This window comes from Phasianus colchicus, chromosome 2 (assembly GCF_987193195.1).
Source record: "Phasianus colchicus chromosome 2, bPhaCol1.hap1.1, whole genome shotgun sequence".
NCBI classification, from domain to species: domain Eukaryota; kingdom Metazoa; phylum Chordata; class Aves; order Galliformes; family Phasianidae; genus Phasianus; species Phasianus colchicus.
The window spans coordinates 3,297,260-3,322,914 of NC_143437.1; the positions used below are offsets into that span (position 1 = coordinate 3,297,260).

At 40.2% G+C, this 25,655-nt stretch overlaps 1 protein-coding gene across 4 annotated transcripts in view; it reads right to left on the minus strand.

Moving 5' to 3' along the window:
* Nucleotides 1–705: 705 nt before the first annotated feature.
* Nucleotides 706–25,655, minus strand: part of ACYP2 (acylphosphatase 2) — a 47,818-nt gene continuing 22,868 nt past the window's right edge. The window contains exons 4-5 of one of the 4 annotated variants that reach the window (XM_090134549.1): nt 18,500–18,679; nt 706–1,298 (exon numbers count right to left, since the gene is read on the minus strand). In XM_090134549.1, coding sequence (XP_089990675.1) covers nt 1,184–1,298; nt 18,500–18,679 — 295 coding nt within the window. In that variant the 3' untranslated portion in view covers nt 706–1,183. Of the gene's footprint in view, nt 1,299–10,816; nt 11,025–13,991; nt 14,751–18,499; nt 18,680–25,655 lie in introns of those variants that run through there. The other 3 variants (XM_031597852.2, XM_031597853.2, XM_090134550.1) reach the window with 3 other exon arrangements.

Here is a 25,655-nt window from a genome sequence, read left to right on the forward strand (position 1 = left end):
GCATAAATATCACTTGTAAGCACCCTCACAAAGGGCACTTTAGAGGATAGAACCCCAGCACACTGCAGAAGGGTTCAGCCCACGCTCAGAGCCATGGGACCACATAACTACAGGTATTACTAAGGTGCCATACAATTCTCAGAGGGACTTACAGCTTGAGACTCCATCACAGCACGTTTGCACCAATCTTGGTTAACAGTGTACTGCCAGAGCACACAGGTGCCTGCCTGGATGTATCAGGGATTTTAACAAAACCTTCCTCTGTGGACCAGTACTGACACAGAAGCACTTTAAAACTGAAGATATAAGTCAGTTCCAGCCCTGACAGACTCCTCAGTGCCTGTGAAAAGAAATTACTATATATGAGTGAGATCCCACAATTGCAAAAATCCAATGTTTACTGCATAAACACAACTCAAGTTTCTCAAGACCATTTAAGGATTTGATATGATGAATGTGGGAGCATCCTGTTGAACCCGATCACATAACTGGAAGAGCAAACACTTGTGCAATAAGGACAATAATTGAAACTATCAGTTAATTTCAGAAAAATCATAAAGGAAAGACTGAAATATCCTTTACAGTTGGCATGGATTTAAACCATAAGCAGGCAAGGAAAAAACAGTTGAGACAGTGCATTTCATCATCTTGTTCCAAGAAGTATCTGCATCACCATCATTTCAAACCAGAAGTAGCTGAACCATGTTAGTTTGAAGCAATGTACATTTATTTTAAATTACTGTTCTAACTATCACAGGTAATATGATCTATAATACAGAGGTATTAGAATAGACCTAAGAATTCCAGTTCTGTAAGCTATGCTTTTTTGGTGAGATTACAAATAGTAGAACATGAATTGATTACTTATGAATCATTTACAATGTAAAGATTAGATTTTATATGATTGTATATAACAAATCTCCATGTACACAAATAATCACTGATACATTTATCTAACTTCCAGTTTGCAATAAATTAAATATTGGCATTTCAGATATTAAATATTGACAATCATGTTGTGAGATATCTAATATGGCAACTAAGAGTTCTTACTTCATGTGAACAGGAACAATTTATCTCAAGTACAGAAAGCATCCAAATGCTCTGGTGAATTTTTAAGGAGGCACAGAAAATATCATGCAGTAGAAACATCATTGTTTTGCACTCAGTGATGCTTTGTCTATTAGTATCTAGTACTAAATCCTGAGAAATCAAGCTTGGAAATCTCCTTTTCATTAGAAAAATTTGTTCTGTCTATGCGAGAACTTGGGCTTCCAACTTTACTCAGCCAGGATTTCCTGCAAGAAAAATAAGAGGGTTAGATTGCAATGAACTGTATGCATGTGGTGTTTATGCTCTTACTCTGCTTTCCCTTTTCAAAAGCTATAAGAAATAGACTTTTAATGAGGAAACTACCCCAAATATGCTCAATTTTCTCCTTTAAAAGAACAAACCATTTAAAAGAATAACTATCAACATTTCAAAACATGCTATGGAACATTACATAAAAATACACCTGGCAGAAAAGGCGAAAGCATAATTACTTTAATAACCTCATTTAAGTGCATATAATAGCTTTAAAGTAGGTATACCAGTTTTGCAAATTAATACTATACTTTTAGCAAGGAAATAAAAGTCATTCATCATTGATTAAAAATTAAGAAAAAAATCCAGCAGCCAGTTAGCCCTTTCCTGGCAACTGAAAGAAACAAACTGAAATCAAAATGAGACATTCAAAGCCAGCAAAAAAATAAAGCAAACAAAACAAAATTACAGTACATAAAGTGATATTAAATTATTACAACTAACACTGAAAAATTAAAAAATGTGAGAAAAAAGAATACTTGTGTAAAATTCAGTGACTTTTTCATGCATTTCCATTACAATTCAATCTAATTAAGCTGGTGCTTGCTTTCTTCTTCCACAGCACACCAGAAAATCTGTATTGAGGACAAATTATAATGAGGCAATTGAGTGTGGAAGCAGACAGCATGATGGCTGCTCCTCCCTGCACACCATCTATCTTCCTATCCCACAGCAACTGGGATTAAGGTATATCAGTGATAAGCTACTGGTGATAAAAGCAGGTGCACAGACATGTGAAGTGCACCAGACAACAGCTGCCTTTTTATAAGTGTATTTATGAAAACACACTCTCTTCTCTTGTATTGATACCTGAGAAACACGTAAGTATTCTGCTGTACAAAACTTGAAAAATGTATTCCCATACAAGTGATGCTTTTTATAATGATAAATTGCTATAGGCACATACTTGCAGTTAGTATTAAATTACATACACTTATATTCTCACTTAAGAGCATAAAAACTGTTTTAAAGTTAATTCATCCCTTGCAAAATCACGCTGAAGATCATAAAATGCAGTCTTCTTGCAACAAGACATGAGAACTGTGTATTCAAGTTGCTTCTCTTAAGTCAAAAAAATATAAATACCCAATATCAAAATGTATCTGATTAGAGATCCTATATGTGATAAGAATGATTTCACACTTTTTCTGACACAATGTTACACCACTAAAAAAAATCAGAAACTACAAGAACTGAGTCATTTTCCCCAAACTGTGCAATTGCTGTGTAAGATTAGCTTTATCACTAGCACGGATTGGTCCCAAGTTTGCTTTCAGAACCTACACAACTAACCTCGTTCTTGAAACTGTACACAGGTTCTTGAATATGAAGATATATGCATCCTTATGTATCTAATAGGTAAGAAAGCAGGTATACCGAGCACTCACATAGTCTGAAATATAACCACAGGAGTAAGTCATGGGTTACAGACTTGCAGAGACAAAGAGCACTGTGAGCCCTTCCCCATGTGACTGCTAAAAAGGAGGCCCTATATGTAAACATTCTCTAAAAACCACAAATTGCAGATGGATATCTCATGTTCAAAACGAATTACCTGCGATAAGCTTTGGTCTACAACTGGTACCAGCAATTCAAATCAATAAATATATCAGATGTTTACACATCTTCACATCTCTCCTTGTTTCCTTCTTCTTGTAAACAACATGCCTGCTTGTCCATTCAGATCTGACACATCCAACACGTAGATTAGAGGCCACATAGGGCCCAGCCCAGCTTGTCCTGCAGCCACCCCCCGTGCTGTGCCATCGTGGTGGTGGCTCTTCCTCACTGAGCAGCTCACCCAACAGCCACACATTGGGTTGACAGGCACTGCGCAGGTTGAAACCAGGGCACAGGGAGAGTGCAGTGCTATACTGATGCCAGCATTGGAAAATCATGTTATGCATTCTGACACATTGGTTAAATACAGGAGAGAAAAATATGCAGTTGTGCTTTCTGTTTTGATACAGGAAATGACATCATCTACCTGGATTTGCACAAAGCATCTGACACTGTCTTGCATGACATCCTGGTCGCCAAAATGGAGAAAAATGGATTTGATAGATGGACCACTGACTGTATAAGGAATTGGTTGGATGGTCGCATAGCTGTAGTCAATGGCTCAATGTCCATGTGGAGATGGGTGACAAGTGGTGCTCCTCAGGGATCAATGCTGGGACTGGTGTTACTTAACATCTTTAGTATCTCATGTAACATGGACAGTGAAATCAAGTGCATCCTCTGCAAGTTTGCAGGTGACACCAAGCTGAGTGGTGCAGTCAGCAAATTAGAGGGAAGGGCAGCCATTCAGAGGGATCTGGACAGGCTGGAGAGCTGGGCCCATGCCAACCTCATGAAGTTCAACAAGGCCAAGTGCAAGGTCCTGCATCTAGGTCAGGGCAATCCCAAGCACAGGTACAGGCTGGGCGAAGAATGGCTTGAGAGCAGTCTAAGAATTATTTGGGAGTGTTGATAGATGAAAGACTCAGCACAAGCTGCCAACACATATCCTGGGTTGCATCAAGAGAAGTCTGACCAACAGGGCAAGGGAGGTGATTCTGAGCCTGCTCTCCTGATACCCCACCTTGAGTACTGCACCCAGTTCTGGTGCCCCCAACACAAGAATGATGTTGGAGCAGATCCAGAAGGGGGCCACAGAGATGATCAGAGGACTGGAGCACCTCTCCTACAAGGACAGGCTGAGAGGGCTGGGGCTCTTCAGCCTAAAGAAGGCTTCGAGGAGACCTTATAGCGACCTGCCAGTACCTGAAGGGGCCTAAAGGAAAGCAGGGGAGGGACTTTTTATACATGCACATAGTGACAGGACAAGGGGAAATGGTTTTAAACTGTCAGAGAGTAAACTCAGACTAGATATTAGAAAGACATTATTTACTGTAAGGGTGGTGAGACACTGAACAGGCTGCAGTGAGGTTGCGAATGTCCCTTCCCCAGAGGCGTTCAAAGCCAGGCTGGATGGGGCTGTGAGCAGCCTGGTCTAGAGGGAGGTGTCCCTGCTTATAGGAAAGGGTTAAAACTAGATGACCTATAAGATCCCTTCCAACCCAACCCACTCTATGATTCTATGAATTTGAGAAAACGTTTCAAGACTGGAAAAAAAAAAACGAAAAAAAAAAAAAAAAATCAATTCTTTATATATGCGACTCCATTTTCAGCCAACGTAAATACATTACCTGTGAATTTTCAAATGGAATATAGAGATGCAATCAGATATTCAACTCAAAAATCCTCTCTCTACCAGACTTTTGTAAGAGTTCTCTTACTGGAGAAAAACATTCCTCACAATCTGCCTCGTTCATGTCACTGCTTTCCAGCAGTAGGTACATTTGTAAATAACTGTTTTCAAGGATGAAGTACAGGAAGAGTAAAATGTCATCAAAAACCTCTGACAAACACATGAGAGCTTGCAGAGAATTCCAACCACAGCCATTGAAGCAGCCTGATGAATATCACAAAAACAGCGTCACCTATCTCAGTGGTTTTAAGGATTTGTTGCTCTTTTTTATGTTTTAAAAACAAATATTCAAAATCAAAATAAATTTGGTTACTTACAATAACTCTATATTTTGTAAGGGCTGCTCTGAAAGCAGTGCCTCCTATTTCGTGATGTTGCTGTACAACATCAGAGACGAGATGTTGGTGCTATAGCAGTAGATGTTAAACCTTCCTTCCAATATTCTGTTCCATGTTGTTGCTCTGTAACAGATGGCAACAGAGGGCAGTCTGATAGAGTGGTGTCTGACATGGAAGCATGGATGAAATAAAGGTGTGAGTGAATTCCTCCACGTGACAAAAAGGGCACCAGTGACATTCGCTGACACTTGCTAAATGTTGACAGAGACCAAACGATGAACGTGAATGGAGTGGTGTGTTTCAGCAGTGTGGAAGATTATCCACATTCTGGACAGCCACGCATAGCTGTTCCATCAGGAAATGAACAGGGCTTCAATCAGACCAAGGGTGAATTGGCAAACCGTGGTGACTATGTTGAAAATAGGAGTGTGTTGCTGAAAATTTGCTCTGTCAAATAGTGTTAGGGAGCACGTTCTACAAAAATAAACAGGAAGCATCACTTACAAAGCAATGCACATATAACTCTGTCCCTTGCATTTCTGCTTGTTATTTAAAATTGATATATCCTCCCTTGCTCAAAACACAGAATTCACTGTATTTCTCTATCAGTGACTTTCTCTGTGGTCATCAGGAATATTGCTCAAAACATTTTAAAAATACAATTTGCACACTAGGAAGATTATTTTTAAATTTAACTGTATTATGGCTCAGAAGACTTTTAAAACCCATTCTGATAAATAAGTAAATATTGATAGAGAAACAAAGAAGGTTGTACGTGGCTTGCAGAGGTGTGTGCATAGATATCTTCTCTTCTAGGAGTGTGATTTTTATATGAACTATGGAAGGACATTTAACCTATACAGGATATAGACGAACTCATGTGTCTTTGGAGGTACCACAGCTCACATTACCCACCTGCTTCAAGAATTTATTTCAGGTAGCAGAACAAGCTGGCTGTGATCTCTCACGGATCTGATTTCTACCAAGGATCAAGGATCCCCATCTCTTCACTCATGGCATCTGCAGAGCTGCCTGGCAAACGCACCCAGCCCAACTGCTTGATTGCTGCTCAGCCCCTCACCCTGCTTTGCAAACTGCTTCTGCCCCAATGACAGCAGCAGCTCCACATCCAGGTGCAGCCTTCTTCCTTCCTCCTCCTTCAACACCGGGCCAACTCTCAGCAATAGGCACCAACTCCCAACATCTCCATGTTTTGGTCACCACAGAACATTGTTAGAATGGCATCACCATGCCCTACTGATGTCCAAAATCAGCCTTTGGTTCTGAGCCCTGCGCAAACCATTCTGTGAGCAATGGCTCCCATCCAAAGAACCAAAAGGGCAGTCCTCTGAAGATGTAGTCTGGTCACTGCCCTTCCCAAAAACAGCAGGATCCAAAGGGAGAAAAGATGCTCTGAAGCAGCTGAAAGCAGGGCTGCCCCTTTCCTCTTCACTTGATGGTAGGTGCTGAACACTCCCACAGAACTTCTCTATCAAACAGTGTTAGTGTGCTCTTTGCACAAGTAGTTGTTTCAATGGAAATAAACTGCAGGCATTACTTTCAGAGTGACCTACATATATGCAGTGCAAGACAATTCTTCTTCCCTCAGCGCAGCCCAGGCAAGCCAAAAAGCTGGACACCCAAATTTTAGATGGAACATTTTCTAGTAAAAAGCGTAACAAGGGAAGAAGCAAAAACATGAGTGAAACAGGAGACAACTTTGTGTTTGAGTCCAAAGAGAGCCAGATATCTCAACATATAGAAAAGAACCTAGTAACAGACTAGCTAAAACATTGTATCGAGAAAAACTTGAGAAGGCCCCTACATAGCAGAAAAATCCCTAGGATAGCTAGATATCCTTCAGTCCAAAATATATATATACATATATATCTGAAATAGTGAATCACTTAAAACAGAAGCTTCTGTGAGCTACCTTTAGATTAGTCTGATACCCACCAGAGAACAGACTTTTTGCCCCTCTTCTCACTTTAAGGTGAGCTTGTCTTGGACAAAATCAGAAATACCACCTCCTTTGCCTAGCCTTCATAACTGTATGTAATTGAGAGCATGTCTGCTTCCAATTCCCATGTTCCACTGCATGAAGAAAATAACCCTCCAGCCTGCACAGTCAGCTCCATCATCTCACATGGAGAAGGATCAAGTGAGAATGATGAAAGCTCAGTTAGAACAATCTAGCTCCACTGATACATTACAGGATGCACGTATTGTGTTCCCTATCTTATGCAGAAAATAGGAAAGAAAGAGCTACAGAGCTGCTCTCTAGTGGAATTCACATGGCTGTATGGGCTCAATTCTTCGCTGAGATGCCAATATTTTGCAATGGCACTTACTTCACAGATCTTTCCTCATGTCTGCATGAGACAGACCATTCACTGAACACCAGGAAGCACTTATTTTTTAACCAGGAAAGAAAGCAGGAAAACAGTATTTGCTACAAGTAGCATGCAGTTATTGTAATTGTTTCTTCATTTATCTGCAGAAGAGAGAATTTCCAGTATTTCTGATGTTTTTAAGCTGTTTTAGTTTTCATTACCACGCAGATCACTAGACCTGAATTAAGATAAGGCTCCACATCCTTCTATTGCTTCACTCAGTCTTCATTTCCTCCACACACACTGTGAATTTCAGACCACCCAGCACGTAGAAATGATGAGCTACAATCACTAGCATTTGGAATGTCAGCTCATCATTTATAGCATTCACTCAGAAACTGACTGCTGCTACCCACTTCTGTGCGGAGTGAGAAAAACACAAACCACCTCACTTGCCACGTGGGGTCAGCCTGAATTGAATGAGGACATTCCTTTAAACTTCTCTGTCAGAGCACGGTATATAGCTTACTTCCCAATAAATATTCCAATGGATATATTTCTGAAGTAACGCTCTTCTTCCAACCCGAAACAGCATATCTCCAAACAACTGCTCCCTATTGTATTATTTCTTGGTTATTACATGTCAGAGCAACTTCGCTGGGTCACACTCTGTTCTCAATTCAAAACCACGTTGGCTGTACAGGATGGACAGACACCTTTATCAGTTTTACAAACTATACAACTTCCCTGTCCCAAGGAGAAGGCCAGCACCAGCTCAGCACACCCAGGCTGCCTGCAGGCCCTTGGTTCTCCCCACTGTAACTGCTGCTCATCTTCACATTCACGGCGGTTTATTCCTAGGAGTTGAAGGAACAGTAGGATCTGCCTCTTTTATCCTCTTATTAACAAAAATGAACCTGGCACAGCAACTTGTTACCCAGGCAACCAAGATCTTTCCTTTCCACATGCCTGGAAAACAACATCTGAAGGGCTGGTTCTGCATCACCCTCGCCGTGCTTTCTGCAGACACCGCTGGCTGTATGTGCTACTGGAAGCATGCACATCTTTCTGCAACCTAAGGCACACCTGGGATCTTGGTACTGGGGCTCTACTCGCTCACACACTCAATCAGACAGCCTGTCACTCACAGCACCACTCTCTGGAAATACTATTTACTGAGTTTTCTTCCCTCTGCCATATAATATAATAGCAGCGCGGCCATAAAAAACACTGGGCTTTGAATATCACAGCCAGCAGATTAACTGATTTCCCTGAGATTTTTTTTTTTTAAATCCAAATGCTATAAAACAGATTTTTTCCAAGTAAATGCTTTTTTAGGCAACTTTCTCTGAGCAAATTTCTTTCCTACTTTAATACGGAAAAATAAACCCTGGTGCAGGAAGGAAGAGGCCTCCTGTGATTTCAGCAGTACAGGTGAGAGAGCAGTGGGAGGAATGACACCTTCTGCACATCACTTTGATGAGATGGGGCATGGTACTAGAAAGAACCCTGCCATCCTTTGTGTGGGTGTGATTAGGAAGGAAAAAGAATTTGGTGGAAATGATGGGTGCCCTCAATGGTGCCTTATGAAGCCTCACACTGGAATTCTGAAACTTGAATTCTGACTCAAAAGGAAACAGTGTAAGAGTTTAGCAATAGGATATGTGGCTTTTTACCTCCTGTCTTCTACTTAAAGTCCATATTTGATCATTCAGGGAGTAACAGCTGCTTACGGTTGACAGAAAACAACAGTACTGCACAAATTCCTAGTCTCCACACCTGAAAAGACCACCACAGCTGGTATTAACAACACTGCTGTGAGTCAGCTCGGAGGTTAAGGTGAGAAGCTTTTGCCAAAATGAATTCTGGAGAAGATTTTTTTTTTTTTTAACTACAAAGTCATTATTCACACACACAAAAAAAAAAAAAGACCTCTCCAGAACTAATATCATAGCATCTTTCATGAGCACCATGTCATTCACGAAGAAAAAGAATGCACTGAGGGTTGGTGCATGTCAGACAAGTACATAAACGAACAAAGCATTTTTCCTTTGCCAGACTCTGTATGGAATCAGGATGCTCCTATGGTAACTCATTTTTAGAACAGACAAATTTGACTTTTTGAATACAATGGAGATTGCAGCATTTTACAGCCTATAGCACTAGAAATGGACCTAGAAAGTGACCCATGGACACAATTTAGATATATGTTTGTTTCTCTTCATCTTAGCCACGACATTACTTAGAGTGGAACAAGAGAAATGCATGCTTTAATTAGAGAGGGAGAATAAAGGCATCAAAGTGTTTATGCTTTATTTCCCTTTGTTTAGGATAAAACATCTGAGAGAATGTTGCTTTTTGAAGACAGTATTTACATCTGCGACAGTGTATAAACTAGGACTGCAAATATTTATGAAATACCTCCAAAATGTTGTTGTATCCTGTAACAGTACTGTCAAGTTTTCATAAGCCCCAACATTTAAAAGTTCGCAGAAGAGAAATGCTGATTTCTTTTTCATTGCTGTCTGCCTTTGACCTTTTGGAAGAAACTCAGAAGTGGAAATCACAGCTTTCTCTGCAATCTGAAGGGCTAGGGACATTAAGTATAAAGCCTTTTTGTTTATTAAGAGTGAAACTGACATACAGGTAAGGTTTCTTGAAGCTGGTATAGTAGAGGGGTCTCACAGCTCATAGATCAGTGTAGAGCCATTCCATTTACCCCACACTTCTCTCCCTGCTTCTGGAGCCTAACAGTACAAGAGCAATCTGGAAAGAAAATGTATGGGGTTTGATGTTCACACGTTAAAAATAGTAGGAAGCTAATAAGAACATTAAGTGTTTGAAAAATATTGTTCTGTTTGACATGATGTGAATCCTTACACAGCCTAAAAAAAGCCACACAAAAACAAAGCAAAATAAATAAAGTACACTTAGCATTTTAAGTTTAGCAAAACCAGTCAAGGTAGAGAAAACAATCCGAAGCAAGAAAATAGGAAGATTCTGGGAAGATTTGCAAATGTTTTGGTGCAGGGTTTCAATCAGAACAGTCAGATTTCTCCCACTGACCTTCATACACTGCTCCTTGGAATTTTTGTATTTATTTTTACTTGTTTTTTCAAACTCTCAAAAATAGGCTCTAGCTTGGGGTAAAACCTGAAAGCTGCCTGACCTGAAATGGAGCTGCTGCCGGAGCTCTGCTACAGGGTGCCTCTGCTGCCATGGAAACTGCTGCACTCCCCCCCAGGGAAATTGCATCAAGAGATTTTTAAACTCTTGTGCTTCCTGCTCGATGAAACACCAAAAATAATGCTGGCAGCAGTCCATACACTAGGTCAGGATCGAAGGTCCACAATTAATTGTACATCCACACCTTTTGCATATACATACCTGTAAGAGGAAGGAGGAAATGGAGAACAAGCAGAGGGGACTTTCAACAAAGGTACCTCGATGACCCCACCGCAGTCAACCAGCAAACCAAAGAGTTGGGTTACTTCAGAGCACTAAAGCCCCCAAAAAAAGGAAGAAAAAAACCCATCCATAGTCTAAGGATACGGGCCAAGAAGTGGGTGAGCTAGAAATGAAGCAACCTGCTGAGGCGTAGGTGTGATGCTCCAGAATAGAACGGAAGCCCGTGGGCATAAGGAAGGCTGCACTGCTGCTGCCTGCTTACTAGCTGCTCTGCACATCACAACAGCCATTTCTTGTCCCTTGGGATATCTAGCAGAAGTTCTCCAACTGTTTTAGAAAGGGGAGAAAAAGATACTTAATCAAGTGTTTGACTTCATATTTATAAACACAGCTGACAGATGAAAGTTATTAATGTGTTTATATTTCTTCCTTTCTGTCAAACCCTGCTGCACACAAGGCTAGCATTTTTTGTACAGAACACATGGTCAGAGTTTCTTCGAGGTACTCCTTGAAAGTCATGTTGGCAGCAGGGACAAATTCTCAGAATCTGGCAGGTTAATGATGTGAGCTGGGTGTGACGATATCAAAAAAGCTTCAAAAACATATTTTGGTGTCACATTTTTATTTATAAACCTGAGAAAAGCAACTTGAATGCTAATGTTCATCACATACTGTGGGCTATCACAAAATGTTTGCTTTTCATGTCACTACTAGCTTTGCACTTTCAACTATTTGCATCTCAAATTTGGACTTGAAGATCCTTTCCACTCTAAATAAGTCTGTGAAATTTACTTTGTTATACTACTTTGTTATCTGATCTATGTAAAGTGTCTTCATCTCTGAAAGGGGAAGAAAGATCCCCAAGCGAATGAAACAGAGCCTGAAGATTTTTTTGTGTGATGTGCAGTAAAACAGAGCTTTCCCACCCATTATTTCAATTAACTTGAAATAGAATATAAAGATTTACTTACAGGCATGCAGTAAGTCCATTTTTATAAAAATTAGGAGAATCTCATTTAAAACAAGTTGGTAAGTTATATTTGGTTACTTTTCAAAAAAGATCACAAAACTACTCAACAATGTAGAAATTTCAACAACAAGGAAAAAAGAAATGACAAAACAAACCAAATTAGCCATTTCAGTAATTCAAAATAGCTTTTATGTCCTACTGTGCTACAGAAAGTGTAAGACAAAAGCTAGCTTCCTGTTAGGCTCATGTCCTATCTTCCCAAAGCAATTAAAAGAAGCAGAGATGCAGAAGCCAAAAGGCCTATTATTTTTCCCTTGTAATATGCCTGCCTCCTACAGGGTAAGATTTGGCTCACAAGGCAGACTGAGTAAAAATTTTGGCTAATCCTCCTCTATTGCACAGAATGCAATCAAAAATGACTTCTAATGAACAAGCTACTAAATCAGACAACAAGGAGTTTAAATGAGGAACTGCTGCTGTTACCTACCATTTCATGGCTCTTTAGACAAGCTCGTTCTGTAAAGCTTAGCAACTGGTTAGTAGCTATAACCCACATAAGCTGTACTTCAAGCAAATGGCTGTATTGGAGTTGAGCAAGGAGTAAAGTACCTTTACTGACAGTGTCTTCATTGACTCTGAGCATTAAATTTATATCTTCAATTTATAAACCCTAACCCTTCATTTCAACGAACTCCACTGGAGGACCACAGAGTCATCACACAGACCAACTCAACAATTTCATTTGCCTGGTAAATGAAGTAAAACAGCCACTACAGTGAAGAGCTCAGTTACAGATATGTAGTCAGAATTCATACCAAACCAAGATGCACTCAGAGTCCAGAACCTTGACTCCATGTTCTACCATGTTCTTTACTCTACAAGAACTTGTGGCTTCCAGCACATCAGAACATGTCCTTGAGGTGAACTCAGCATGATATGTTTACAAGGAAAGTAACTTTTAGTAACCACAAGTATAACACACAGATACAACACCCCCTGTAAATAAAGTCCCCTTTGTAATTAATAACATTTGTTATCATAAATTAGGATTTGTCAACGTATCATTTGTTGTTTCTGCAAAGAACAGAAACAGAAGACACACTTAAAACCAGCCATATACTTGCTGCAGGCCAGCCTGCCTCCCCTTTGTGCCTTGAGGTAAGTGTGCTGAAGTAGCAAACTGCCTTAGACAGCAAAGAAGGGCTGAACCCCTAGTAGGCATGTCAACCCTCACTAAAGGGAGAAACATTTTCATCTTCAAACATACCCCTTTATGGTCATTTTCTTATGACTTCATACACATTAAAAATATGATTCCCAAAAGATCTAATATTTTTTTCCTCTCCACTGGCTTCACAAGTTCCATAAATTCACCATTTCACTTTAATGTCACTTTGGTTTTAAGTCCTTAAGATGACATAGACTGTACTCACAGGTAAGAGCTAAACACACCAACTAAAGAAGCCTTGCAAGTCATCATCCCAAACAACTCCAGCAGAAGATATGTCACCTGAGCACTTCAACTGAAGACAAAGCACAGCTCTCAACTGCACTTTGTTTCCTACAAATGTACATTATGCAAAACTGATCTGTAACATCAGTTGTTAGGTTTCTAATTTTCATTAATATCATCAGAACATCCATAGGAAAAAAAGATCTATTCATGTGAGATGCAGCAGTGCTACAGGCACTCCTACAGCAAAAGTCCATTCCTGTGGTCTATAAACTGTCATCATGAATATACTCACTTAGTAGAAATAAACACACATTTAACATCAAAGCTCTAAGCTATCTGAGAAGGCTATCGGAGCATGAATACGTTTTTGGTTCAGTGTTTCTTTAACTAAATTAAACAAGGCTTTTAATATTATTGAAATATAATCTGATTCACATTCTTCGCTTTTCAACATTTCCTGTGCTGCAGGACTTGGTATTTTTATTAAATCTGGTTCTTGAACTATTGCTTTAAAAATGTTTTCCTGTTTATTTGCAACAGGGTTGAAATAAATCAAGAAGCAGATTTCTTTTCTCAGAAAAGTTCCTGACAAAAAAATAAAGCCAGATAACTTAGGATTTTCTACCAGCTCCTCAAAGCGCCAATGGCACTTGATGTTGCCATTTGTAAAAAGCAAACCAGCAGATTTACCAACTTTTCATTATGATAACAACAACCTTGATCTTTCTTTCTAATCTTGCCTCTAGTTTTGGACATTTTTGGGGAATGGAACTAGATGATCTTCGAGGTCCTTTCCAACCCAAGCATTCTATGAACTTTTTCCTGTTGTCTCATTAGAGTCTGACTACTCCTTGGCATTACAACTACCTTTCTTTTTTTTTTTTAAAGTATTGAAACCTTCAGATTTCCAGAACTACAAGAAGAGCAGATTTCTACTTCAGAGTGTCTCATTTCTACTAAAGGCAATGGAATACTTTTAGTGAAGGCAGAGAAATAGACTTGACTAGTTTCCAAAACTATGACTACAGGAAATAACAGTTAATATAAAAAGGCCTAAATCAAGGTTTTTAAAAGTGGATGGCCACATAGTTTGAAGTATTCCCTTTAAACAGGTATTGTTAACTACTAAGGAGCACCTCATCCTGTGTCAAGTTTTATTTTTCCAGGTGCTTCATGTGATGTAGGCTGACAGAAGAAAGAAGCATTGGGGCAATTCTGAAGAAAAAGATGTTTTGGATCACCAGATTAACAGGCCTAGAAAACACTATGACATCAGCAGTAAAAGCTAGAGAAAGTCAGCCCTTTATTTTATATAATTACATTTATCAGTTCTTAGATTTTCATCAAGAGCACAGTGCAGGCAATGCTACCTTGCTGCTGTGCTGCAAACGAGGACTATAGCAGCAGGGTAAGAGTAACACAACAGTTTATTCATGTACAGTGTTCTACTTTGAAATACCTGGTAAGAACAGAACTGCTAGCAAAGGATATCCCCCAAAACTCGTATCTTCCCAGGTTTTCATCTTTCTTCCAAGCTTCAGGGACTGTTAAAAAGTATCAAGCATCTCATCTGTCTTCTGTAATTTATGCTGTTTCTTTCCCATTTCCCCTCTTGATTTTATTTTGCCTGAAATAGTTAAAGAAGGCGAATCTGTTTCTGATCACTTTCAGACTGTAGCCTGCTGCAGTGACTATGAAGGCCTTCAATCTAATTTAAGAACTTAAAACCTACAAAAACAGTGATTCCTTTAAGAGACTTTTACCAACATTCAAGTACACATTTCATTAACATGCTTGACAAAACTCATGTTTTGGAACTAACTCTCAGTGCCTCATTACTGCAGGAAAGGATGAGTACTGAAATCTACCAAGCTACTCATGATTTATCACCCTGGAATAAAGTTGCTCTCCTTTGTAGACCTTGTGTGCACTCTACAGGGCTTCCTAATGAAATTAACAGACCTGGGGTATTTTGCTGCTATAATGAGCGATGCTACGATGCATTGTGTGTCTTTCTTGGCTTCAAGCATTTTCTGTATTGGTCACTGAATGACAGTGATTTGCCTGTGTGCAAGTTTCAACTCTTTCCTTGTAATCTGTACAGTGCCTGACATTCAACTGTGATAACACACACATTAGAAATGCATTCAAGACTGGAGTTACTAGGTCCTTACGTTAGAGAAATGAATTATACATAGACCAGCTAATTTCAAGGACTCATCTCCAAATAATCTTGGAATTATTTGGTGCTTCCAGTGACAAGGATTTTCAAAGGCTGAGAGTTGAAAAGCTGACATTCAAGATTCTCATAACACTCTCAAGCACTTGGAATTTAAAATATGATCACCCATGTCTGTTTGGCCACTTATAAATGCACAGAGAAGAAAAGTTTCTCCTGTTTTAAAACACTAAGACCTTGTAACCAAAATAGCAAAATCAATAGTGTAGGATGAAGCGCTACAAAAGCTTACAAACATCACCAGTGGATGACTGGGGGGAAGTTCTCTAAAATAACCATTTGAAGAAAACTCATGTCAGAGCAGCTCAGGTCATCATGCACTTTATAAAATCCAGTGTATACTCCAGCTTCCTTGTGGCACAGAGGAGCAGACCGAACACTTTGTATAAGTTCATCAGTTAAATATGAACTTCAAGTAACAGCAGCTGCAACAAAACCTGGGATATAATATGCAGCAAATAAAAACAGTGGCTAGATCAGATATGATTCCAGATGGACACTATAAGCCTTCAGCAGTTTGAATGTTCCCTCTTGAGGAACTGGAGCATCCACTGTGAGACAAGATGACTGATTTAAGAATAATGATGACAGTATGTCAAATTCCACTGTAGGTAAAAGATCACGAAGGAGCTCTGTGCACATCACTACTGCAAGTCACATCCCAAGGTCTCACACTGGGCATCAGTTAAAAAGATGACGACCAAAAAGCCTTGTCTAAATGACTTCACAGGTGGCAAGTTCTAGCAGTGGTAGAAAAAGCCACATTTCAAGGCAGTGTTCAAAGGGTCTTAGCTGGTCACCCATCTTTGCTTCCCACCTTATTCACTGATAAGGCTGACAAAAAACAAAAGGCATGAAGAGAAAATACAAAGCCCATTACCATACAGAGCCTACAGCTTTCTCCAGACAAGCTGGCCCCAGACAAGGCTGTTGCCTCAAGCATATAAAAAGTGGTTTATGATACTGAGGCTAAAACTGCTTATAAACAGCAAGTTACAATTTAATAAGCAAGTTCTAGACAAATACTCAACTGCACCACTTGCTTCTGACCCTACAAGCTGTATCAGTGATGGGCATGTACCTCATTTAGGAGTACCTGCATCTCTGCCCTAAGAGTCCATTCCTACTACATTTACAATGGATGCTGTACTTTCTACTTGCAAGCCCTCTTGGGAGTAATGCTGCATTTAGTGAAGGCAGTCTGCCATGCCAAAGCACTCTCCATAGAAGGGCAGCCCAACTGTGCAACTTTCACCTTGCAAAAATCAGTACAATTTTTTCCCATGGTGGAAATAGAATTTCACCCTTTATAATCCCAACAAGTAGGCTCGATCACTGTATTTCATAGAATTCATAGAATCATAGAATGGTTGGAGTTGGAAGGGACCTGAAGGATCATTTCTTTCCAACTCCCTGCCACAGTGTTGCCAGCTGCCAGATGAAGCACTAGACCAGGCTGCCCAGGGCCCCATCCAACCCAGCCTTGAACACCCCCAGGGATGGGGCATCCACAGCATCTCTGAGCTGCCTATGCCAGCACCTCAGCACTCTCTCAGTAAAAAGCTTCCCCCTGACATCATGCTTAGATCTCCCTTCCTTTAGTTTAAAACCATCCCCTTTTGTCCTATCACTCTGAAAAATATTTGTGGATTTTCAATTCAAAAGGCCTGCATTTTTTGAGGATCAGCATCAGATAAAATATACATTGAATTCTTGAATATCAGCACTATCTGAAACAACAGATCACACTTTCTCTTGGACAAACATACCAAACCCATACTGAATTATGCAGGATCACCAAACAAACCCAGGAGACTGGAAATCCTGGTACTCAGGAGTAAAGATGTAAAAGCCAAGTCACCAAGGACTTCTGCTAACAGTTCATTAGACACTGAATACATGTAACACTGATCCTAATTTTAAGAATTGCACAAAGTGTAAGAAACAATAACAACAATAAATAAACCCATACACACACAAAAAAACCTGTGGCCTCAGTTTTCATTGTAATGCATGGAATTTTGCCACAGAGCTTTCATTAAAGTAAAACACATGTGTAGGCCTCCTGCACTTCTGTAAAACTCTCAGTGTATATATACAGTGTAGCAATAATAAAACCACTGAATTGAGACTTAAAAGCTCTCACATGGAACTTGGCTGGCTTGCTCCTTTGTTACAAGACAAATATGCCATCAAGTGTAAGAACTACAAGAATTACTGCCAACAACGTGCCTGCAAGTCAAAACTGCTATTGGAGAGCAACTTTTTCTCTGTAATAGGAAAGCAGCAGAAAGGATTTGTATTTAATTAAAACAGTACATCCGTTTTGGCTTTAAGCTTAATACAGGATGTTGCAGTCTCGCCTGCATATTTTTTTGGTTTACTTACAAACAATGGAAAACAAGACTTTATAATACAAGGACTGACAGACCCTTTGCTACTACATCACAAATCATTCCGTGCTTTCCTTTTCCTTTACTTTAATGATAGGAGAAACAACCCTTCATCCTTCTAAGTAGAGATTCTTATTCATTCATAGATGCTGATGCAATAAACATAGAAAAGCTACATTTTCTTTTTTCCCCAAAAACTAAATAAAAATCCAGCACTGCAGCTTTAAAACAATGTATTCACCCATTTGTTGTTTCAGTTGTTGGACACTTCTCATGTCTTAGCTTTACAAAACTGGAATACAAAGGCAAACTCATCAGTAACGAAGAGTCTATCTGCTATTCCATCTGCTAACAGTGCTTCACCTGCAAGGTTCCTTAGTGATCACAGGTATGTGAAAGATAACCACACCAGTAAGCATCTTCCTATTCAGGATCACTTATCAAACTGATTAACCCAAGAGTCTGGTTGTTTACAAATACACAAAAAAATCTGGTCAGCACATCAATATAGTTGAGTCCAATATTAAGTGCGTTACTTCATGAAAACTGGATTCAGCTTCCTAGGCAAAAATCCAATATGAACTTCAAGAGGCAAAAGTCTTTTTGAACCAGACAAAAGCAATGTTAGCTAAGATTCAAAAAGGTCAGACTTAATTGTTTAATATCTATTGCTTTGCCTTTCTTCTTACAGCAACAACAGAAGATAAAAGTAAAGCTAAACACTGCCAACTAAACAAATCATACCTGACAACAGAGAATCCTTCAGACTCCTCTCCACACACTGAAACCTGAATGTGAGGAGTGCCGTACCTATCTACCTCTCCTGCACTGTCTGGGCACAGAGGAAGATTCAAATTGCTGCAGCTGATCTTCTCCAAAGGCAAAAGTACTGATACATCTGAAAGGTTGGGTGGCGGCCACACACTGGAAAAAAGAATGAGTTTCCTTTTTGCATAAGACCATTGATTTTATCAGAAAAAAATGTGGCTCGTTTTTCCCCAATATATAATTAAAACACCACTGGTATGATATGCAAATACCAGCTAGGAATCAGACAAAGCAACAGAGCACTTTGCAGGAGACACTGAAGTTCTTTTATTTTCTTCTGTCTTTCTGTAAACATACAGAACTTTTACTTATGAGATTAAGAAAAGATATGGTGGGAAAAAAAAACACAATGGAGAGAACCTCCAAAGAGAACAGATCACCAGAAGGAAAACTATGCATGAACAGTTCAGGTCTTGATCTCTGTGTATAATTCTGATACAGTTACATGAACTGTGAGCATGTGGGACTAAAATGGCTGTGTGGCTGTAGCTTTAACGTGAACCATAAGCAGTTCAAAGTTGCTACATTTAAACAGACCAGCAACACACGATAGAACCCTGGCTGGACACCAGATCCAAGATGTCTTCGATAGAGTTAAATGTGGCAAAGATAGGGCAAGAAACAAACATGGATAGTAATCATGCACCTAAACATGCACAGTCAGACAGCAGATCATTTTACCACAGCACTTTGCATTCGCATCTTCTGTTTTTCACAGATTGTGAAAAAAATGACCACAATCTGCACCAATAGTAGCAGAAAGGTCTGCAGAGAATGAGGAAGCTACATAATACCTAGAACTGAAGATAGCTTCAATCCTACCTACAGTGTTCCTATGGGTAAAGGATGTGAGTTGCCATTCCCCTAAGCCTACAAGCAAACAGGCAGGAACAGATTGAGAAGTGAGAGAAACACAACAATCTACACTTGCAAATAAGAACATATTTGAACAGCCACTCACATACTCCACCTGTAGATTGTTCCAGAATAATGTGCTGTTAAACTGAAGGATTCTCATGCAAAATGTGATCAAGAACATCCAAATCTCCGTTACTCGTTAAGATCCAGATCACACTCTTTCCCAATGTTTTTAAAGTAACTTCTGTTCTTAAGAAAACTCCAAATCCCAAGCAATTACTGATTATTTACTTTCTCGGGGCACCCCAGTGATTCCTGGAAGACAGTATATTTACTAAGGAATGCAGAACACTTCCCTTATGGCAAAATTCTTTCAGATAATGAAACTGTTGTATAAGATAGGCTGGCTAGAGGATACGAAACACTCCACTTGATAAAAGGAATTACATAAAAAAAATTTCATTTGTTTCCCCACATACATTGGCCACTTACTGTGTGTTCATATATTAAGCATTCAATAGGTAGCTGTTTGTTCAAAATATCAATAGCATTCAGATAAAGGGTTCAAACAACTTCGCATTCAGCCCACGGGCTGGAAGGCAGAGTAATGTTTGGCACTAGTTTTTAAACAGCATTTTAAACCAGTAGAAATGGCCCTCTTGGGTTCACCCCCCAGGGGTGCTGACTTATCCAGTATATATCCAGTATAGATCCAGTAAAGCTGAATCTCCAACTGATATAAAGCCTGTGGAACAACACAAAACTTAACTTCAACCATCCTACCAAACACCTTCCAGGAACCTTTAGGCACAGAAACAAGATTTAAGTAAAGCACCAAAAAAAAAATTCCAAGCCAAACAACTTTGAAAGTTTCAATCATTTTGAGCATCCATGACAAATTTGGCATCAAAAACATTAAAAAATACTGAGATACTTCCTCTTCAAGAAAATAATTATCCACAGTGAAACCAACCAGAGAGTTTTAGTAATAACAACAAATACCAGTTACTGCTAGAAATACCTTCTTCAGCTTAAAATTGCCAGGATAAAGGCCCCACCTAGCCTGTTTTCATACCTGCTTCCACTTAGATCCTGGTAACACTGGTTCAGGGCACCTCTAATGCCTCTAACGTGACTGGCAACTCAGGGGTATTTTGTGCTTTATAGTTTAGAAGTAAATGGCCAAATGCTGTTAGAAATGTATCAGCTGGACAGCATTACAGGCCCCTCAAATCTCACCAAGAAGCAGCCACAAAGGCATTCAGGGAAACAGGCAGATATGCATAAAATTGTTGTGTGTCTCTGCCTTCCATCCATGCAGTAAAAGAAAATGGCACTGCTAACATTCATTAATGTTTACTCAGCATCAATGAGGACAAAACAGAAGATGTGAGAACAGTGAGACAGTGGGTCATCTGCAGAGATATTACCCAAAACGTTTAAAAAATACAATCTGCACACAAGGAAGTTTTCTGTTTTAATTCAACAAGTTAAGAAGACTTAAAAACCCATTCTGATAAATAAGTATTGATAGAAAAACAAAGAAGGTTGTACGTGGCTTGCAGAGGAGTGTGCATAAACATTTTCTCATCTAGGAGTGTGACTTTTATATGAACTATGACTGAAGGATTTTGGAGACACACGAGATACAGATGTACCCAGAAGTGTCTTTGGAGGTACCTGCTTCAAGAATTTATTTTAATTAGTTACCCACCTGCTTCAAGAATTTATTTCAGGTAGCAGAACAAGCTGGCTGTGATCTCTCACGGATCTGATTTCTACCAAGGATCAAGGATCCCCATCTCTTCACTCATGGCATCTGCAGAGCTGCCTGGCAAACGCACCCAGCCCAACTGCTTGATTGCTGCTCAGCCCCTCACCCTGCTTTGCAAACTGCTTCTGCCCCAATGACAGCAGCAGCTCCACATCCAGGTGCAGCCTTCTCCCTTCCTCCTCCTTCAACACCGGGCCAACTCTCAGCAACAGGCACCAACTCCCAATCTCCATGTTTTGGTCACCACAGGACATTGTTAGAATGGCATCACCATTCCTGATGTCCAAAGTCAGCCTTTGGTTCCGAGCCCTGTAAATTCGGGGACCCTGTGCCCAGAACTCCAGTCATTGAGCAAGAGCTGCCAGCAGCTACTTTATGCTCCAGAGCAGAGTGCTTCCTTTACCCAGAAGGCAGGGTGGAGTGCCCACCAGCCAAGAGAGGGCAGTTAATGGGGAGGCTCCACACCACTGAGCCGATGGAGGCAGACCCACCTGAGAGCAGAGAGGAGCCCATGCAGGTGGATTCAGGGCCCGAGGAAGGAGGTCGATCCGCCTCCATCGTGGACAAACCACCAGCAGGCCACTGCTCCCAGGCTGCGTGGGAGGACATCCAGACCCATCCCTGCCATCGCAGTGGGGTGGGGTCCTGTCCACCTCCCCCCACATGGCCGCCTCGATGCTGGCGCTGAGCATCCTGTCCTGTAAGTGCACCATTAGATGAGAGAGTCCCAAATTTCAGATCACCCACAGGCTCACATGGGACATTCGTTTCCTGGGAATTCTTCTTTTGACAGTCAAGGATCCCATGAATCTGAGTGTTACCTATGGCTCCTGCTGTAGGTATACATATACACAGCCCAATACCACTCGTCTTCCATCAGGGCAGCCCAAATAAGCCAGAAGGTTGGACACCCACATATTACAGGTTCTTTCATACGTGCCCCAGTGTTTCCATTTAGTGATCCACCTAGAGAAACTGATTACCCTTTTTTGTACTGTACAATTATCAAAGCAGCTGTTGCTACTCAACTGTGACCGCATCACACTTCATAATTAAAATTCACTGAATCTTCTTATTCAGCGTGCATCCTCCCTAACCTTACAGCACCTCCACAGTGAACTAAAGGGATTTTTGTATAAGGACAGAAAAAAGAAAACAACACTAATTAATAAGCTAAAATAAATTGGGTTCTTTAAGAAATTCAGGTTCATGTCATTTTTCACCTGTAACTAATTTCATGAAGAAGCAGGAATTCATGTGCCTGCATACTCAAAATTCTTAAATAATTTGTGAATAAGCTACCTGAAGTTACATTACAAACCACAATCACAACTGCATGTATGGCAGTTGCCCACAGTTTGCCCTGCACACACTTTTCCCAACACTGCCACTAATGAGTTAATGCCACAGAAAGGAGGACTGGAAGCTCCAGCATGTCAGCACATGGTCACAAAGACCCAGGCAATATCTTCACTGTCCCTGACAGCAGAAATCTGCTTTCCAAACTGAGAAGGTAGAATCACAATGATTTAAGGCTGCTCACTGCGTCAGTGCAGCAGCTGAAAGATGCTGTGATCACTCCAGACATTGGAACTAGTCACCATGTCCTAAGCACTTTTTTCCTCCTCCAAACAACCCCATAAATAAAAACCTCAGATTGGGCAGAACTGACAAAACATTACTGGAGTCAGGGTTATGCCTTGCTGCATTTCCAAGAATCCCCTGGCTCTACTTTGAGCATTAGAGCATGAAACACTCTGCTTTGAGGTGATTTTGCCAAGGAGCAGAGATGTGGAAATAAGAGGAAGCCCCACATGTATTGCTACATACACTTGGGCAGCAGTGACCACCCAGCCACAGCTCACTGCCATGATGAAGACACTGCAAATCCAGATAGAGCTACACATTTCTGTTACACCAGAGACAGTGCAACATAAACAAGAAGCCCATTTAAATGGTCGTGATACTCTGCCTGTGTTCTGTTTTACTGTCACACTGAATGTATTATTTAACTTTCCTGAAGTAATGCCTAAACAATAATACACCAGATATCTAAATCACTAGAGACTCTGATTAGCTTTGATACTTCAACACTGTTCAGAATTCTTAATCTTCTACTGATTTACTCTTATAAGTAAGGAAGATGTCAAAAAATTACAGTAAAAATAAGGTACTGGTAACTACAAAAAACATCACAAGTGATTTTGTTTTGCCTCAGAGCACTGAAAACTTGAGGAATTAAGCAGCTATTGTAGCTGCCTAACACACATCAGAAATAATATTAAAACAAAGTACACAAGTAAAATTGTTGTCATTCAGGCATGGAAATGTTAACTCTGCTCTAAATAGGAAGGGACATGCAAAAAAGAATATCATGTTTCTTTAAGAAGAGTCTTACCTACATCAGAAAACCACTGCTAATGTGCCTGAACCCTAATGACACTCCTGCAGGAAGTTAAGGACAGAATTACTGTCATTGGAATACTTCAGTCTGACAAAGTACAATGTGAGGCATTTTCATGGCAGTAACAATTTGTTTGAATATTTCCAGCTAAGACACATTTCATCTGACTCAGATGCTGATGGAAATGTGTTTAAAACACTGCCAGAGCATAAAATATTTTTCAGGCACTGGGGTTTAGGCTGGGACATGCCTCAGCCAGTTCAGCCAGAGAGCCACAGCACATAATGCTTCAGTGATGCCAGCCAGTGCTCTAGGCCACGGAACAGGCCTTCCTGTTCCTTCCTCCACAGCTTTTAGCAAAGAGGTAGATCCAGTTTTGTAAGCTGCCAAGATTGAGATGGCACAGATGACAAAGGATAGTAGCCTTCTACTGAATCATACTTATCTCTGTGCAAAAAAAAGTTCTGCAAGTTTCTAGATCAATATTGTAGCAGTATTAAAGATGTAACACTTATTTTCTTAAAGAAAAAAAAAAGCAGAGATCTGCCACAAATCTGGAGATAACACAATGAAAGAGACTAACAAAGCCAAGAAACAAAACTGTGACAACCACTGCTACTTGCTCTGTGCCCAGACATCAGTGTAACTCCCAGAATTCTGCCAGTAGCATCCACAGCAATTATTACTTCTATTTATTTTCCATCGTTACATTTTAGACAAACTTCTGCATCTTGGTTTGTGGGTTTTTTTTCCAAGATATCTGTGCTACTCCTGCCAGTCTTAGAAGTTTTCCAATTCTCTTACTGTTTCTGCAAGGTCAAGAGGAAAAATACTTTTTAGAAAAGTACTTAAGCAACAGATTAACTAGACACAATGTTGTTACATCTACATTAGCCAGGAGCACAGACCAGCAAGTGCAGGTTTGTAGAGTGTAACAGTTGGTGCTGAAGGCCCAACTTCTGCACAGCATTACACATTTAAGACAGCTCTTCTTACTGTGATGTCTAGATACCAGCTTGTTCCTCCTCCTGATTTAAATGCTGCATTCCTGCAAGAAAAAATTATTTAGAACCTAAAAGCTCCAAACAAGCTTCCCAGAATTTAAGACAACTTTGCAGTATTTTCTATCCCAAATGCTGCAGGAGTTCATACTACATTCACCAAGGAAGAGATGCAAGTCTGGCCCCACTACAACAGCGTTCACAGGCATCATGAATTCAGGTAGTATGCATGAATAACACAAGGTTAAAGTTTTGTCTTTTTTTTCTTTAAGTGGATTCCACACTACTTTAGATATACTGCCCACCAAAACTGATGTTTCCCTACTTGAGTTCTGAGTTGATTTTTTCTAACTGTGCCTACAGAGTCCAAGCCTTTGGTAGTTTGGCTGATGCTTTGCAGCAGCAACATAAGATGGACAAGCAGCTCTTTATACTGCTTTCAGCTACTGACTCAAAAATGCACTGAACTTCAAAACAGGGTGCTGGAGCTCAGGATGCTGAATGCACATGTAGATTGTACACTTCAAAGGATTCCTTCAGCTTCAAGTAACTTTTTTGACAGGCTACAAACGCACACCCATATGAGGAATTTTGGAGTTCAACCCCACTTATATGAAACTAAGATTTCTGAATCCTTGGGAAACACCAGCTGTAACTCCTGATCTAGAAACTAAGAACAACTAAAGGTCAGGTGCACACGTGAAAAGAACCGAAGTACCTCCTTAGGCTGTAGACGAACAGAGAAGCTTAGGCAAAGATTCCCAAGCCCTGGCTGACACAGGTCTAACACGAGGAGCCTACTTCAGTCCTACTATATTCAAAGACCTGATCAGTGTTTCTGCGCCACATCTTTCCTCCTTTTTGCTCTGAGTATGAAAGGGGGTAACAGACTAATCCTGAGAGTCAGGAAACTGATACACTTTCATTCTAGGCATACAAAGCTGCAGACAGCTCAGCAGGACTCTGCCTACACAGAGCTCAGTGAGTGCAATGGGCAGACACTCCTATTAGCGTACCTGCCTGCCTTATAGAGAG